At 47.8% G+C, this 15,732-nt stretch overlaps 1 protein-coding gene across 1 annotated transcript in view; it reads right to left on the reverse strand.

The window, feature by feature from the left end:
* Positions 1-15,732, reverse strand: part of LOC308578050 (MAP7 domain-containing protein 3-like) — a gene marked incomplete at both ends in the record, with an annotated part of 124,739 nt that overhangs the window by 79,800 nt on the left and 29,207 nt on the right. Inside the window, 2 exon segments of the mRNA XM_081178335.1 lie at positions 6,705-6,802; positions 8,238-8,341. Of these exon segments, the coding sequence (XP_081034461.1) occupies positions 6,705-6,802; positions 8,238-8,341 (202 nt within the window).

The following is a 15,732-nucleotide window of genomic DNA, read 5'->3' on the forward strand; positions in this document are numbered from 1 at the left end:
ACAGATTGCGCAGCCAAGCCCTCGCTTCCCCATGCAAGTGGGACACAATGAAACCCACCTTTTCCTCCTCATCTTTAAAGTCGTCGCGAAGCAAATGCAACGCATATTCTACGTCTGCTTTAAAACTGGGGTATTGCTGCAGGTTCCCATCGAAGTGGGCTACCAAGTTGCCCCCTCTTCTGCCCAGTGCTACTCCAGCAGCTTTGGTCCCCGGGAACCCCACTTGGCATGCATGATCCCACCTGGCTTGCAGATTTTGGCACCGCTTTTCCGCCTCTTCCCCCCTCTTCTGGGAGATCGCTACCGCAGTGGTAAGCTGGGAGACTGCGTCGCGTAGCTCAGCTATCTGCTGGTCCATACTCATGGCTGCCAAACTTCGTGAGCTTTGCAAAAAAAAAAAATTTTGCGTAGTTTTGGAGGGGACTTACTGTCAGCGGCTGCCTCAGGTCTCAGCTCACAAAAGACCAACGCCAAACTCTTCTTATATACAAGGATGTTTATTGCAGTTCATTATTGGTTCCACAACCGAGGCGCGCAGCCCCGAGTCTCTAACGCCAGACATTTGAAGTCCCCTCTGAATCGGTCCCGCCCCTGCACCAACTTAAGAGGCTTGTGCTAGACCACCTCTTCCTGTCTTTCCTTTTCCGCAGGGTCTTTCTGCCCCCCTGGGTTCCTTCCCTCCTGCTCTCTCCTGAAGCGGATTCCTGAGATGCCTGTTCCCCACTCCTTCGTGCTTTGGGGCTGGGCTCCTCCTCCGGGCTTTCTCCATTTCCGCGCGCCTCCACATTTGAACTTGGCGCGCGCTCGCTACCCCTGACCTTCCTTTTGACACTTACACTACTCCCTGTACTACTCTCCGCCTCTTCCTGCAGGACGTTCTCCCCAGATCTCCTTCCCCTGTCTCTTTCCTGCTCCGCTCCGTGTGTCACACTGGGAACCCCCCTGTCTTCCCTTCGTTCCTGCTGGGAAGCCGGCCCCGATCTCCCACTCCCGCTCGGGGTTTCCCTGCTGCTTCCCTGCTCCTGGCAGGTCCCCCCTGTGACCCCCCTTGTCCTGACTAGGGGCGCCCCCTCCTGAGAATCCTCCGATTCACTTGAGAGACTCATGGAAGATCTCAAGTCATTGTCATCCTCTTCCTCACTGTCCTGGGATTCTTCCTCGTCGCTCTCCGTCTCCTCCCTCACCTGTGCCTCTGTCTCTGAACCCCTGACAATTTACTTATACCCCGCCCATCTGGCTGGGTTTCCCCAGCCACTCTGGGCGGCTTCCAACAGGAGATTAAAAACACATTAAAACATCAGTCATTAAAAAACATAGGAAGTTGTCTTATCCTGGGTCAGAGCATTGGTTTACCTAGCTCAGTACTGTCAACACTGGCCGGCAGCAGGTCCTCAGGGATTCAGGCAGGGAACGTTCCCAGCTCTACCTGAGAAGCTATGTATTGCACCTGGGCTCTTCCAAATGCAAAGCATGGGCTCTATCACCCCGAGGGCGTGTTTCAGCCAGGAAGTACATCAAATTTGTTACAGAAATGATGGGGGGGCACATCTTTAAAGCTGTTAAATGTCACAAATATTATGCCTGAATGCATCCTTTCGACGTGACAGCTCAGGGAAGAGACCTCGCTTGATCAATCATATAAAACCAACCCCATTTCCTCCATTCCAATGCCATTTTTGCCCTCAGAAAAAGGACTCTTTTCCCCTGCCACCTCCCACCACCACCCCTTGAGCGTTAGGACATGTTCACACACCCCACCCAGGGGTGACAATTGCTGAGCAGTTAGTTTCCAAAAGCCCATCACCAGACTTGCCCCAGGCGATGGATGTGCAAAGAGAGCTCTCTTGCCCTTTGATGGTGGGCACTTGGGAGTTGCCTGGACATGTTTTGCCTATGCCAGGCATGTCCCAACTCAGCCCTCCCAATGTTTTGGGACTACAATGCCCATCATCCCTGACCCACAGGTCCTGTTATCTAGGGATGATGGGAGTTGTAGTCCAGGCATAGGCAAACTCAGCCCTCCAGCTGTTTTGGGACTACAATGCCCATCATCCCTGACCACTGGACCTGTTAGCTAGGGATGATGGGAGTTGTAGTCCCAAAACAGCTGGAGGGCCAACTTGGGCCATGCCTGGCCTGCACTAATCTTGTACCAAGGACTTGCCTGGACATGTTTGCCAAGTTTGAACTAATGTCACCCCTCCCCTTTGGTGACATGTCAGTGATGTAATGATGATGTATCAATGATGCTGCTTGAAGTGTATTCTGGAGAAAAGAGGGAAGTTTTAAAAGTCGACGTTGCCCCATGCTCGGGGTTCTTACTCCTGGGGGGGGGGACCTGAGGCGCAACAATAAAGAGCATGGTCTACTGACTGCTGTTTTGCTCCAAATTCCTGTGCTGGGACTTCCTTCTTTTACTGACTGCATGGATCCGCGGGGGGACTGGCACCCCGGCAAGGTGGACTGTTGAGGAGTCTCTCACCCTGGAATTTCCCTGATCAAAATGTAGATTAAGGAAGCTTATTTCCCCTTCAATATTAATGTTCAATGTGAATGCAAAAGACTCAGGTGTTATCAAGCACCAGGAAGCCTCGTCGAAACTCTTCGCCAACTCTTCGCTTCATCATTACACTCATATTACAAGCAGAAACTGCCAGGAGCGCCTTGCTCCAAGCCGTACAGGTTTTAACAGCGAGCAACTGGACCCAATTCACTATTTCTGAGGTAGAAATGTCTCCAGGAGGAGGCATCCCCAGCAAGGGAAATGGAAAGCTTGTCTATTTAAAAAGTTGCCCCCTCTGCCCAATCATCTTTAGTCATCTGAAGGCAGCCCTGTTTAGAGAAGCTTTGAATATTGGTTGAATCACTGTATTTTAATATTCTGCTGGAAGCCGCCCAGAGTGACTGAGGAAACCCAGCCAGATAGGTGGAGTATTAATATTAATAATAATAATTGTTGTTGTTGTTGTTGATGATGATGATGATGATGATGTTGATGTTGCTGTCAGGAAAGGGGATTAGCCATGATAGCTAAGTGAATGTCCAGGCACAAACGGAAAGTTCCTCCGAGTGGCCGTTGTGGGGGTGCCAACTTCAAAAATCAAACGTCTAACACATGGGTAGGCAAACTAAGCCCCAGGGGCTGGATCCGGCCAAATCGCATTCTCAATCCGGCCCACGGACGGTCAGCGTGTTTTTACATGAGTAGAAAGTGTGCTTTTATTTAAAATGCATCTGTCAGGGAACTGCCATCGGCTCAGGGGTGAGAGGGGGAAAGCCGGATGGATTACAGAGAGCCCCCAAAGATCGTGGGAAGCAGCACCTCCTCAGCGGAGGAGAGTAACCATGCCTCCAGTGGAGAGGAGCTTCAGGGCTCAGAGGAGGCGGTACCAGGACACCTTGCCTGAGCAAAGCAGGGAGGAGAGAGGTCCTCCGTTACCCACGCCCTCCCTGCGCAGTAGGTTTCTGCGCCGAGAGGGGAAGCGCAGACTGGGCATCAAGAAACTACTCTGCTGGGGAAGGTTTAAGGACCGCCCACTCACAGATTCTGCCAGTGAATGAGCGAGCCACGGAATTGAAGTCAGGCTGAAGCGGAAGAAGCAATGAACAAAATCCGCCCCCTCCTTTCTGAAACATTGTCAGCAGATTCTTGCAATGGGAGGGGTGAAACATCCTCAAAGGGGGCGTGCCACCGCTGTATGCAGATTTGAAGGAGGTGTTCAGCAAGAGGCTGACAAGCTGCCCCCCCATGACTGCCAAATCAACCTGCTTCCGGGGGCCCAGTTGCCAGTGGGTAAGCTGTATTCCATGTACGACCAGGAGGTGCAAGAGTTGAGGCAGTTTATTGACAAGAACTTGAAGAGGGGTTTCATAAGGGAATTAAAGGCCGTAGGGGGGAGTCCAGTGTTCTTTGTGGACAAGAAATTGATGAATCAGCACAGGCTTGTAGTGGACTACCACCTCTTGAACCAGGTAACGGAACCCGTAGCCTTCCCCATGCCGAGAATTGACGATGTTTTGACGCGTGTGAGGCAGGGGAAAATTTTTACCAAGCTGGACCTAAGGGGAGCATACAATCTGATTAGAGTGAGAGAGGGGGACAAATGGAAGACAACCATGTTCACCCCCCTGGGGGCTTTTGAGTATCTCGTCATGCCATTTGTATCTTGTCATGCCTGGGGGCTCCACCTGCTTTCAAGCCTTTATGCACCACGTGTTGGGCCCCCTGCTGTACAAGAATTGCGTGGCCTTTTTGGATGACGTTTTAATCTTCTCTGGAAATGAAGCACTGCACATAAAATACGTCAGGCAGGTGCTAGAGAGATTGAAAAAGCATCAGTTGTGGGTCAAGCTGGAGAAATGCCAATTCCATGCTCGAGAGGTGGCGTTCCTGGGGTACTGACTGTCGGACAAGGGGCTGGCCATGGACCTGGAGAAGGTGAAAGCAGTGCTGGAATGGAAGAGCCCCAAAACAAAGAAGGATGTGCAGAGGTTCCTAGGGCTCAGCAACTTCTACAGGAAGTTCATCAAGAACTTTGCGCACTTGACGGCACCCATAACGGATTCTCTCAGCGGCAAGAAGTTTGCGTGGACCAAGGAAGCACAGCAGTCCTTTGAAAGGTTAAAGAAGGCTTTCACCTCTGAGGAGCAGCTCCTGCATGTGGATCTGGGGAAGCCACTGAGAGTGGAGACGGACACTTCAGACCGGACCATCGGAGCAGTACTGTTGCAACAAGGGTCAGGGGAGGACTGGAGACCTTGTGCGTTTTTCTCCAGGAAACTGAGCAAGTCAGAGCAAAATTACACTGTTTATGACAAAGAATTGCTGGCCATTTACGCGGCCTTTTGGCAGTGGAGAAATTTTTTAATTGGGGCGCAGCACCAGATCCAGGTCCGACCGGACCACAAGAACCTGGAATACTGGCGGACAGCACGTGTGCCTAACCAGAGACAGGTCAGATGGTCGCAGACGTTCTCACATTATCACTTTGAAATACAATACGTACCGGGGGGGGGGAATGTGAGGGTGGACGCACTTTCCAGGAAACCTGAGTACATGGAAGGGGAAGGACCTCCTGTGGCCAGGCACGTGTTCCCAGAGGACCGCTGGTCATGTGGGGGAGCACCGGTAGGGGAGCAAGAACTGGCTGGGCTGACTAGAGACGATGAGTTTGCTCAGACTAAAATCAGGGAGCTTAGAGATGGAAAGGGGGAAAATGGGGGGTTTGAGGGGAAAGGAGGGCTCCTGTACTACAAAGGGGCACTGTATGTGTCGGGACAGACATTGAAGTCCAAGATACTTAGGCAGCTCCATGACAACCCAACAGCTGGGCATTTGGGGCAGGATAAGACCATGCTACTAGTCACCAGACAGTTCTGGTGGCCCAAGGTAAGGGAGGATGTACGAGAATATGTCCGGGGGTGCGACAGGTGCCAGAGGGCCAAAGGGGAAAGAACCGCACCAGCGGGGTTACTGGAACCCTTACCGACACCGGAGAGGCCCTGGGAGGTGGTGTCCATTGATTTTATGACAGATCTGCCCAAGTCAAGGGGGAAAACAGCAGTGATGGTGGTGGTCGGTCTACTGACCAAAATGTGTCATTTCGTGGCCTGCTCTCATGCGGTGTCAGCAGAGGAGACAGCCAGGCTGTTTGTGGACCACATTTTTAGGCTGCATGGGACGCCATTGAGGGTTGTATCTGATCGAGGAAGACAATTTACCTCGCGGTTCTGGCGGAAACTCATGAGCTTGCTGCAGGTAGAGGCGAGCTTCTCGACGGCAGAGCACCCAGAAACCAACGGCTAGGCCGAAAGAGCGAACGGAATATTGCAGCAGTACCTACGCTGTTATGTCAGTGAGAGGCAGAACGATTGGGTAGAGAAATTGGTGCTAGCTGAGTTTGCGTACAACAACGCTGAACACGTGTCCACGGGAATGAGCCCCTTCATGGCCAATTATGGGTGTCACCCCAGGGCCTTCCCAGAGCGTGGAGAGGAGGAATGGAGTGTGCCAGTGGCGGAGCAATTTGCAGAAGAGATGGAGGCTTTGCACCAACAACTCCGTCTAAATTTGGAAAGGGCTAAAGAAGTCTACAAAAGGCAGGCAGACAGGCATCGCAGGCCAGGAGAGATCATATGGGTGGGGGACAGGATGCGGTTGTCGTCCCAGGGTTTGCCCTAAAGGGAGGTTGCAAAAAGTTGCAGCCTAGACGGCTGGGGCCCTTTGAGGTAATACAGCAGGTTAACCCAGTGACCTTCAGACTGAAATTGCCAGATAGCATGAGGATACATCCGGTGTTCCATAGGTCCCTGCTTTTGCATTATAGGGAGGGGGTGGGGCTTCCCAGGGAGGGCGAAAGGGGTGACTACCCATCCATGGGCAGAGGAGAGGGAACACTGTAATGAAGCAACGAAAATACTTGATTCTAAGTGGAGAGGGCGCCAGGTAGAGTACTTGGTGGCCTGGGAGGGAAAACCTAGATCCGAAAACACGTGGGTTCCCGCAGAATCCATCACAGAGGGTTATCTGGTGGAAGAATTCCATGGTTTGTTCCCGCATAAGCCTAAACCCATAGCCAGGTTCTTGGAGGAGGAGTTCGGACCCACGGACGATGAAGGGGACTTCGTAGGTTTCCCTGCCTCAGAAGAGGAGGGAGGCTGCCGGGAGGAGTCTGAGGGAGAAGAATCAGACTGGGAGGTCCAACCAGCGAGAAGGGAACAGAGAGGATGGGAAGCAGCTTTTGAATCCACGGAGTAGGATGACCGTTCTTTCCGGGGTTTTCCTACATCGCCGGCCGACGCTCTAGAGGAAGAGACATTTAAAGACCTCACCAACGGGGAGGGGGGTCTTGAGGAGGGGGTGGATGTCAGGGAACTGCCATTGGCTCAGGGGCGAGAGGGGACAAGCCAGATGGATTACAGAGAGCCCCCAAAGATCGTGGGAAGCAGCACCTCCTCAGCAGAGGAGAGTAACCACGCCTCTAGTGGAGAGGAGCTTCAGGGCTCGGAGGAGGCGAGGTGGTGCCAGGACACCTTGCCTGGGCAAAGCAGGGAGGAGAGAGGTCCTCCGTTGCCCACGCCCTCCCTGTGCAGTAGGCTTCCGCGCCTAGAGGGGAGGCGCAGATTGGGCGTCAAGAAACTACTCTGCTGGGGAAGGTTTAAGGACCGCCCACTAACAGATTCTGCCAGTGAATGAGCGAACCATGGAATAGTGGCGTTCTGCATGGTGAAGGGTTTTTGGCACCAATAACGAGGCTTTACAGCCGACCAGGGAGGCATTTGCCTGACTGCTCCCGAGTAACCCCCTGATATCCTTACAGCATCTCTGGGTTATTTGGGGGGCATAGGAATTCATTCTTTTTTTATTTTTATACAAAATATAGTCCGGTCCCACAAGGTCTGAGGGACAGTGGACCGGCTCCCTGCTAAAAAAGTTTGCTGACCCCTGGTCTAACAAGTATCTGTGAGATAATCGACATAGGAAAGCTATCCTGTTTTCTGTAGAAAGAGCCGGTTTAAACAGGCCACATTTACTGAACCCTTCACCTTTACTTTAAATCAAACCACACTTCATTACTATGCTCAGATTTTCATATATCCAAAGCTACCTTACAGGGAGCCAGACTAGTGATCTATCTGGCCCAGCACTGACTACTCTGGCTGGCAGCATTTTAAAGACCGTCTCAAAGCAAATCCATAGCAACTACTCTCTTTCGAACTTAAAAATGGAAAGCGTCATGCTGGTGGTCCACAAAAGAGGTTGAAAGATCTCAAGGCAAAATTTTGAAAATGTAGTATAAACACCGACAACTGGGAAACACTGGCCTGAGAGCGCTCCAGTTGGAGAACAGCCTTGACCAAAGGCATCCTGGGCTTTGAAGACACTCAAACTCAGGACGCGAGGGAGAAACGGGCGAAGAGGAAGGTGCGCTGGGCAAATCCACACCGGGATCAACTCCCACCCAGAAACCAATTTCCGCCACTGTGGAAGGACGTGTGGATCCAGAATCGGACTCTGCAGTCACTTACGGAATCATTGCTAAAACAGTGTTGATGGAAGATCTTCCTCGGCTACGAGGGATTGCCGAAGAAGAGGAGAAGAAGAAGAAGTAAAGGAGGGGGTGGAGAAGAAGAAGAAGAAGATAAGAAGAGGAAGAAAAGGAGGAGGAGGAGGAGGAGATGACGACTCTGGCTGGCAGCATCTCTCCAGGGTGACAAAAAGGGCGGCAGACAACTACCTGTCTTGCCAGGTCACAGAGCCACCCCACGACCATCTCTTCTGTTGGGTTTCCAGCCGCTGGCTCCGCTCCAGGGTCCAATGCAGCACTCCCTCATAGTGCTCCTGTTGAATCTATGGAGTTAGGCAGCGGTAACTGTGAGAGCGTTACTCTCTGGAAAATTTTTATTATTAATGCAAATAATATAATATATATACATACAATATTATATATATATATATATATATATATATATATATATATATATATATATATGCAGGTTTTGGTGTCTTCGGGTATCTTCCCGTGTAAGAGTTGGGGTGTCTAGGCGACGTTTCGACGAGGTCTCACTCGTCATCTTCAGGCTGGTGCTTTCGGCTTCTTGTTACTAGAACAGAGCAGGATCTCAGTGTTTGAGTTCCTATAAATACTGTTGAGGGGGTGTGGTGTATAGCCTCCAACGTTCTGGGCAGAGAGGAAGTTCCCAGGTTATTGTGCCTTTTCTTCTTTTGTTCATTAATTACTTGAGGGATATCTTGAGTGATTTCTTGAGTGATATTCTGAGTACCACTTAGGAGGGTCATTAGGTGTGGATTAGTTGCTAAAGCTTTCGTGTCTTGACCTCTTGAGCTTGTGAAGAGTTTTTCTGAGAAGATGGCTGTACTGCACTTAGTTGTGCTCTGGCTTGGCTTCGTGTATAGGGGCGAGCTGTGGTTTTGTGCCCTGTGCCAGCCAGATCTGTGTAGGGATTGCAGGGGGGTGCAGCATCCGGAGGTGCCACTATGGTTTGGCTACTGGATGGTGTCTGTAATTTATCTGTGGAGAGGGTCTGGGTTTGGGTCTGGTGTGGTTGATTGGAGATGGCGTTCTGTGTGCCTCTGGTTCTGGTGTCGGTTTTTGTGGGGAGGGCTAATTTCCAGATGTCTGGCAGGCGGGACGTGTCGTCACGCTTGTTCATGTTGTGAGGGTGTTTCTCTATCTCGATGGCTTCCATGATTATTCTCTTGTGGTGATGTTCCATGTTAAAGAGCAATTTGGAATCTGCAAAATTAATTTCGTGTCCTGTTTCTTTCATGTGTTGGTAAAGAGAGGAAGTTTTTTCTTCTTTTTTGACGGCATTCTTGTGTTCTGCGATACGTGCATTTATTCGTCTGTTTGTTTGTCCAATGTACGTGGCTGGGCAGACTTTGCAGGGTATTTCATAGACCCCTTGGTTTTCTAACTGGATTTTATCTTTTGGGTTTCTGAGGATATTGGCTATTTTTTGGTTGGTGCAAAAGGCTGTTTTGATATTGTGTTTATGGAGGATTTTGCTAATTTTATCTGTAGTGCCCTTGATATAAGGAAGGAGGGCCATGCCATTGTTTTCTTCTGTGTCTTGGTTTTTGGGGGGTGTTTCTTTTTGGATTAGCTTCGTAACCCTGTTTTGCTGGTATCCGTTGGCGATTAACACATTTGAGAGATTCTGTAACTCAGTTGTCAAGTGGTCTTTGTCAGCCAGGCGTTTGGTTCTGGAGATGAGAGTCTTGGCTACGGAGTTTATTTGTGCAGGGTGGTGGTGTGATTGTGCATGTAAGTAGCGGTTGGTGTGTGTTTTTTTCCGGTAGATAGTGTGTCCTAGGGAGCCATCAGGTTTTTTGTAGATTAGGACGTCAAGGAAGGGAAGTTGGTTGTTGGCTTCTATTTCCATAGTGAATTGTATTTTGGGGTGTAGGCTGTTGAGATGTGTGAGGAAGCTATCTAGTTTTTCCTTCCCGTGTGGCCAAATTACAAAGGTGTCGTCAACATATCTGAGCCAAAGTTTGGGTTTGTGTTCTGACTTGTCTAAAGCATTGGTTTCAAAGTGTTCCATTTATAGGAACTCAAACACTGAGATCCTGCTCTGTTCTAGTAACAAGAAGCCGAAAGCACCAGCCTGAAGATGACGAGTGAGACCTCGTCGAAACGTCGCCTAGACACCCCAACTCTTACACGGGAAGATACCCGAAGACACCAAAACCTGCATTCCTGTACCCGTGAAAATCTACGAAAGCATATATATATATATATATATATATATATATATATATATATATATATATATATATGCAGGTTTTGGTGTCTTCGGGTGTCTTCCCGTGTAAGAGTTGGGGTGTCTAGGCGACGTTTCGACGAGGTCTCACTCGTCATCTTCAGGCTGGTGCTTTCGGCTTCTTGTTACTAGAACAGAGCAGGATCTCAGTGTTTGAGTTCCTATAAATACTGTTGAGGGGGTGTGTGTATTTATAGGAACTCAAACACTGAGATCCTGCTCTGTTCTAGTAACAAGAAGCCGAAAGCACCAGCCTGAAGATGACGAGTGAGACCTCGTCGAAACGTCGCCTAGACACCCCAACTCTTACACGGGAAGACACCCGAAGACACCAAAACCTGCATTCCTGTACCCGTGAAAATCTACGAAAGCAAATATATATATATATATACACACACACACACACACACACACACACACACACACACACACATATATACACATATATACACATATATACACACACATACATTTATTAATAATAATACTACTACTAATAATAATAATAATAATATTTATACCCCGCCCATCTGGCCGGGTTTCCCCAGCCACTCTGGGCGGCTCCCAATCAATTATTAAAAACACAAGATAGTGTTAAACATTAAAAACTTCCCTAAACTGGGCGAGAATCCCTCCCCGGAGGAGTTTTAACAGGGTGGATAAAAATCAATGTTTTTTTGTTTTTTTAAAAAAAATCGGATTTTTTTTTATTTAAATCAGATTATTTTTATTTAAATTGGATTTTTAAAATAAAATGCTTTTGGAGGAAAAACCTTTCTAAAGATAGTTTTCTATTTAAGTTACATTATGGTCCAAAGGCTATTCATCAGGAAATAAGGATTTGTTGAAAGTTTTTCATGTGTGCTAAAACTCAGTGTCAGGGGTTCAGGAGCAGAGGCAAGGGCAAGGGAGGAAACAGAGAGCGAGGGGGAGGAGGCAGAAGAAAAGATGAGTGATGACGACGACCCGAGATCTCCGAGTCTTTCCAGTGAATCGGAAGATTCACAGAAAGGAGCACCAGTGGCCAGGGCAAGGGGGGAGCCTAGGGGGACACCCCAGGAAGAAAGGGCCAGAGGGGGCTCAGAGGGGAGCAGTTGGAAATCGGGACCAGCGTCACCAACAGAGAGCAGGGGAGAGGAAGGGCGCCAGGTATCAAGCGCTGGCAGCTCACAACAGGAGGGAGGGCACGAGTCAGGAGTGGCCACACCTCCATCGGGGAGCGAAGAAACGGTCAGACGGAAAGTGGAGGGTTGGGCGCGCGCGCCAAGTTCAAATGCACAGGAAGGTGGCGCAGTAAGCAGCCCGGAAAGGGAACCAGGTCCTAAAGCCCGGCGCAAGGAGACAGGAGGGTCCGGGGGGTCAGCGTCAGAAGAATCCTGGAAGGAAGAGACCCCGGGGGGCAGAGGGACCCAGAGAAGAACAGTCAGGCGGAAAAGGTGGAGTAAGGCTAGGGTATTAAGTTGGTGCACAGGGGGCGGAGACTCAGACGGAGCTTCGCCGGTCTAACCCTTAAGACGTAGAGTTGCGCGCAGCAGCTTGAGAATGGAAACTGTAACTCAATAAAAGACTTTTACAAGTGACCGCTGGCTAGCGTGATCCTCTGTGAGCTAGGATCTGGAAGCAGCTCTGACACTCAGTCTAAGGTTTTTTGGGGGTTTTTTAATTGTTTAACCGTATCGGTTAATCCAGCAATCCATCCATCCATCCACCTTTTCTTAGGGAGGCAGACGAAAGTTGTTGAGTTTTTTGGGGGGGCAGGTCAAAGTTGTTGAAGTATTTTTAGGCGAGCAGGCAGAAATCCATCTATCCATCCACCTTTTTTTAGGGGGCAGGTCGAGGTTGTTGACTTTTTTAGGGGGGCAGACCAAAGTTGTTGAGGTTCTTTTAAGGGGGCAGGCCATAGGTTGTTGAGCTTTTAGGGGAGCAGGCCAAAATCCATCCATCCATCCACCCATCCATCAGTCCATCCATGCACCTTTTTTTATGGAGGCAGACCAAAATTGTTGAATTTGGGGGGGGGCAGGTCAATGTTGTTGAGCTTTTTCGGGGAGAAGGCCAAAATACCATCCATGCACAGACAAAAGTTGTTGAGTTTTTAAGGGGGGTAGGTCAAAGTTGTTGAAGTATTTTTAGGGGAGCAGTATTTTTAGGGCAGGTCAGAGTTGTTGAGCTTTTTTAAAGGGGGCAGTTCAAAGCTTTTTAAAACAGTATGTGGTTAATTTAAAAAAATACTCACATTCCCATTTACAAAAAGAACGGAGAGCAGGCTTGCTAGATCAGACCAATGGCTGATCTAGTCATCTTTTTTTGTGCACTGGGCAGCCAGTTGCTTCTGGGAATCCCAGTTTAGTGCATGGAGGAAATAGTCACAATATATATATATAATGAGGGACGTTGGTGGCGCTGTGGGTTAAACCACAGAGCCTGGAACTTGCCGATCAGAAGGTTGGCGGTTCAAATCACTGTGACGGGGTGAGCTCCCGTTGTTCTCCTAATGGGCCCAGATGAAAAGAGTGTGCATCTTGTCAGGTTGCACGAAATGCAAATTACTTTTCCCACCACTCAAGCAGAATTTGTTTGCCTCAAGCCAGGAATAATGGTTTTGTGTTGAAGTTCTGTACATTTCTGTACACCATCAAATAATGTGATGGTACCAAAGCAGGCTGAAAGTACCTATTAGATAAGGCACTTTTTATCGTATGTGGTGGGAATGTAAAATAGTTAAAAACTTTTGGGAAATGAGATATAATGTATTGAAAAAAAATGTTCAAAATGACATTTGTTAAAAAGCCAGAAGCTTTTTTGCTAGGCATTTCAGCTCATGAACTACCAAAAAAATAAATGGAAAATATTCATGTATGTTACAAGAGCGGCAAGAATTTTATTAGCTCAAGGTTGGAAGACTGAAGAAGTACCGACGAAAGATCAGTGGCAAGAAAAACTGATGAACTATGCAGAATTAGCAAAGTTAACAGATAAATTGCATGAAAAAGACAATAGAGACTTTAAAAATGAATGGGAATCTTTAACAACCTATTTACAAAAACAAAATAAAGAAATGGACTCTGGCAGGTTTTGAATAAACATTCACAAATCAAATATCTTTAATACGGTCAGTGACCAGGAAGCAATTTATAAAATATGACATTAAGAGTAGTATTGTGCTACAAGTAGCAGTAAAAATATGGCCAATTCTCAGAATTGGTGCTTATATTTATGACCAGGTTTCGAGTTTTAAGTTTTTAAAATTCAATTCAGGAGTCGCTACTGTTTATTATCGTTCTTTCGATGTTTACAGTTTGAACTCCTTTGTAGACATCATTGCTCGTCTTATTCTTGTTGCAATGTAACAGTACTTTGCCACGGACCTGTTAATTTCGGGCTCTTTGTCAGCTAAGAGGTGCCTGATATAGGTGTCGTCTGTACTACGAGGTATTTTCCTCAGAATCGGTTCGATCAGCTCTTTTCTTGAGTCTCGATATAATGGGCAGTATAAGATGACATGCCCAATGGTTTCGATTTCATTGCTGTTACAGGGACATAATCTTTGTTCGATCGGTATTTTATTGTATCTTCCCTCTAGAAGAGCTGAAGGGAGAGCGTTAAAGTGGGCCCTGGAAAATGCCCATCGGTGTTTAGCGCTGTCTAGAACTTTGAGATAGTTTGCTAGATGGGGCCTTTGGGAATTGTATAGAAGTTTATAAGTTATCGGAAGTTGGTTAAAGTCATTTTGGGTTTCAATGTCCCTGAGTCTTTCTTTGATTATGTTCTTGGCCCTTCCCCCTTCTAAACTTAATAAATACTCTGGGGAGAGACCATATGTGGCCAGTTTTCTGAGAATGCCCTTCAACCAGCTAGATTGGAATTTGTCAAGAAGCATCAGGGAAAGTAGTCCAACCGGCGAGTTGTTAAGTCTTAGCCAAGTGCATAAGGTTCTTATCCATACTTTGGCTTTAATGCTGTATAAGCCCGCTTCCAGTCGTAGGGTGGCGTTTGGGACGCATTTAGGTGTTTGCAGGAGTGATCTAAGGAAACCTGATTGTATCTTCTCATACGGGTCTAGATTAGAGAGGGAGACGAGTGGTGCGCCGTATAGGATTTGTGCTGCTGGTTTTGCAACTAATAGTTTAATTGTAGCAGGAATGAAATTTCCTTCCGTTGTACGATGGAATCTTAGGATTGCCGTTGTACTTTTTTGAGCTGTAAAGGAGCTGTAGTTTATGTGGGCAGTCTTCTTCCTTGATGCTTGGAATATCACTCCTAGATATTTAAAGCATGTCACTTGTTCAATCTCCTGATTGTCTAAATTCCATCTGTAAATTTTCCTTTTGTTAGACAAAGCCATGATTTTTGTTTTTTGGTAGTTCACTGCTAGTTTCTCTTCTCTACAATATTGGGATAAGCTGTTAAGAGCTCTTTTGAGGCCCATCTGAGTCTGGGACAATATAACCGTATCGTCTGCATAGAGTACGATAGGCAGTTTTTTGTCTGCTAATTTTGGGGCGTGTGTATCCGCTCCTTGTAGGTGGTCTATTAGGGAGTTTATATAGATGTTGAACAAAAAGGGGGCCAAAATGCATCCTTGTTTAACTCCCTTTGTTGTTCTAATGGAATTAGAGAGTTGACCTTCTTGGCTGCATCTTATACGAAGTCGTGTGTTGTTGTACAATTTATATATTAGTAGCAGCAGACGTCGGTCTATGGATGATTTCTTGAGTTTGTCCCAGAGTCGAGTTCTTGGGATGGAGTCAAAGGCTGCTTTAAAATCTACAAATGCTGCGAATAGGTGATGATTGTGGTGCGACGTGTATTTCTCAGCTAGGTGCTGTAAGATGAGGCAGTGATCCATTGTGGATCTCCCTTGTCTAAATCCTGCCTGTGCATCATCAAGAATCTTCGCTGTTTCTATCCATTCGCACAGTTTCTCGCTGAGGTGTTTAGCGTATAATTTACTTAATATATTCAGGAGGCTTATAGGTCTATAATTGGAGGGATCGTCCCTCGAGCCTTTCTTGTAAATGGGAATAATGATGGAAGTCCCCCAGTCATGTGGGATCTGTGCGGTTCTATCTATATATGTGAACAGAGAGGCTAGCAAGGGGGCCCACCAGTTCGCATTGGTTTTGAATAGTTCCGCTGGTATACAGTCAATTCCGGGGGCTTTCCCGTTCTTTAGTTGGTCAATCAGCAGATGGGTCTCTGTTAATGAGACTGCTGGCCATGGCTGTATCTGATCATCCGGTATGTCTAATGCATAGGACTCATCGCTGGATTCCTCGTAAAGATTATGGAAGTGCGTTTCCCAGGCTTTCATTGATATGCAGCAGGATAGTTGTGATAGGCCCCTATCCGGCTGTACAGCTACGATTCTCCAGAATAATGATGGGTTACTTGATTTGGAGGCCTCTATCAGTTGCTGCCATAATAACTTCATTGTGTATCTTT

The sequence above is a fragment of the Podarcis bocagei genome, assembly GCF_964188305.1.
Source record: "Podarcis bocagei genome assembly, chromosome: W".
Classification (NCBI taxonomy): domain Eukaryota; kingdom Metazoa; phylum Chordata; class Lepidosauria; order Squamata; family Lacertidae; genus Podarcis; species Podarcis bocagei.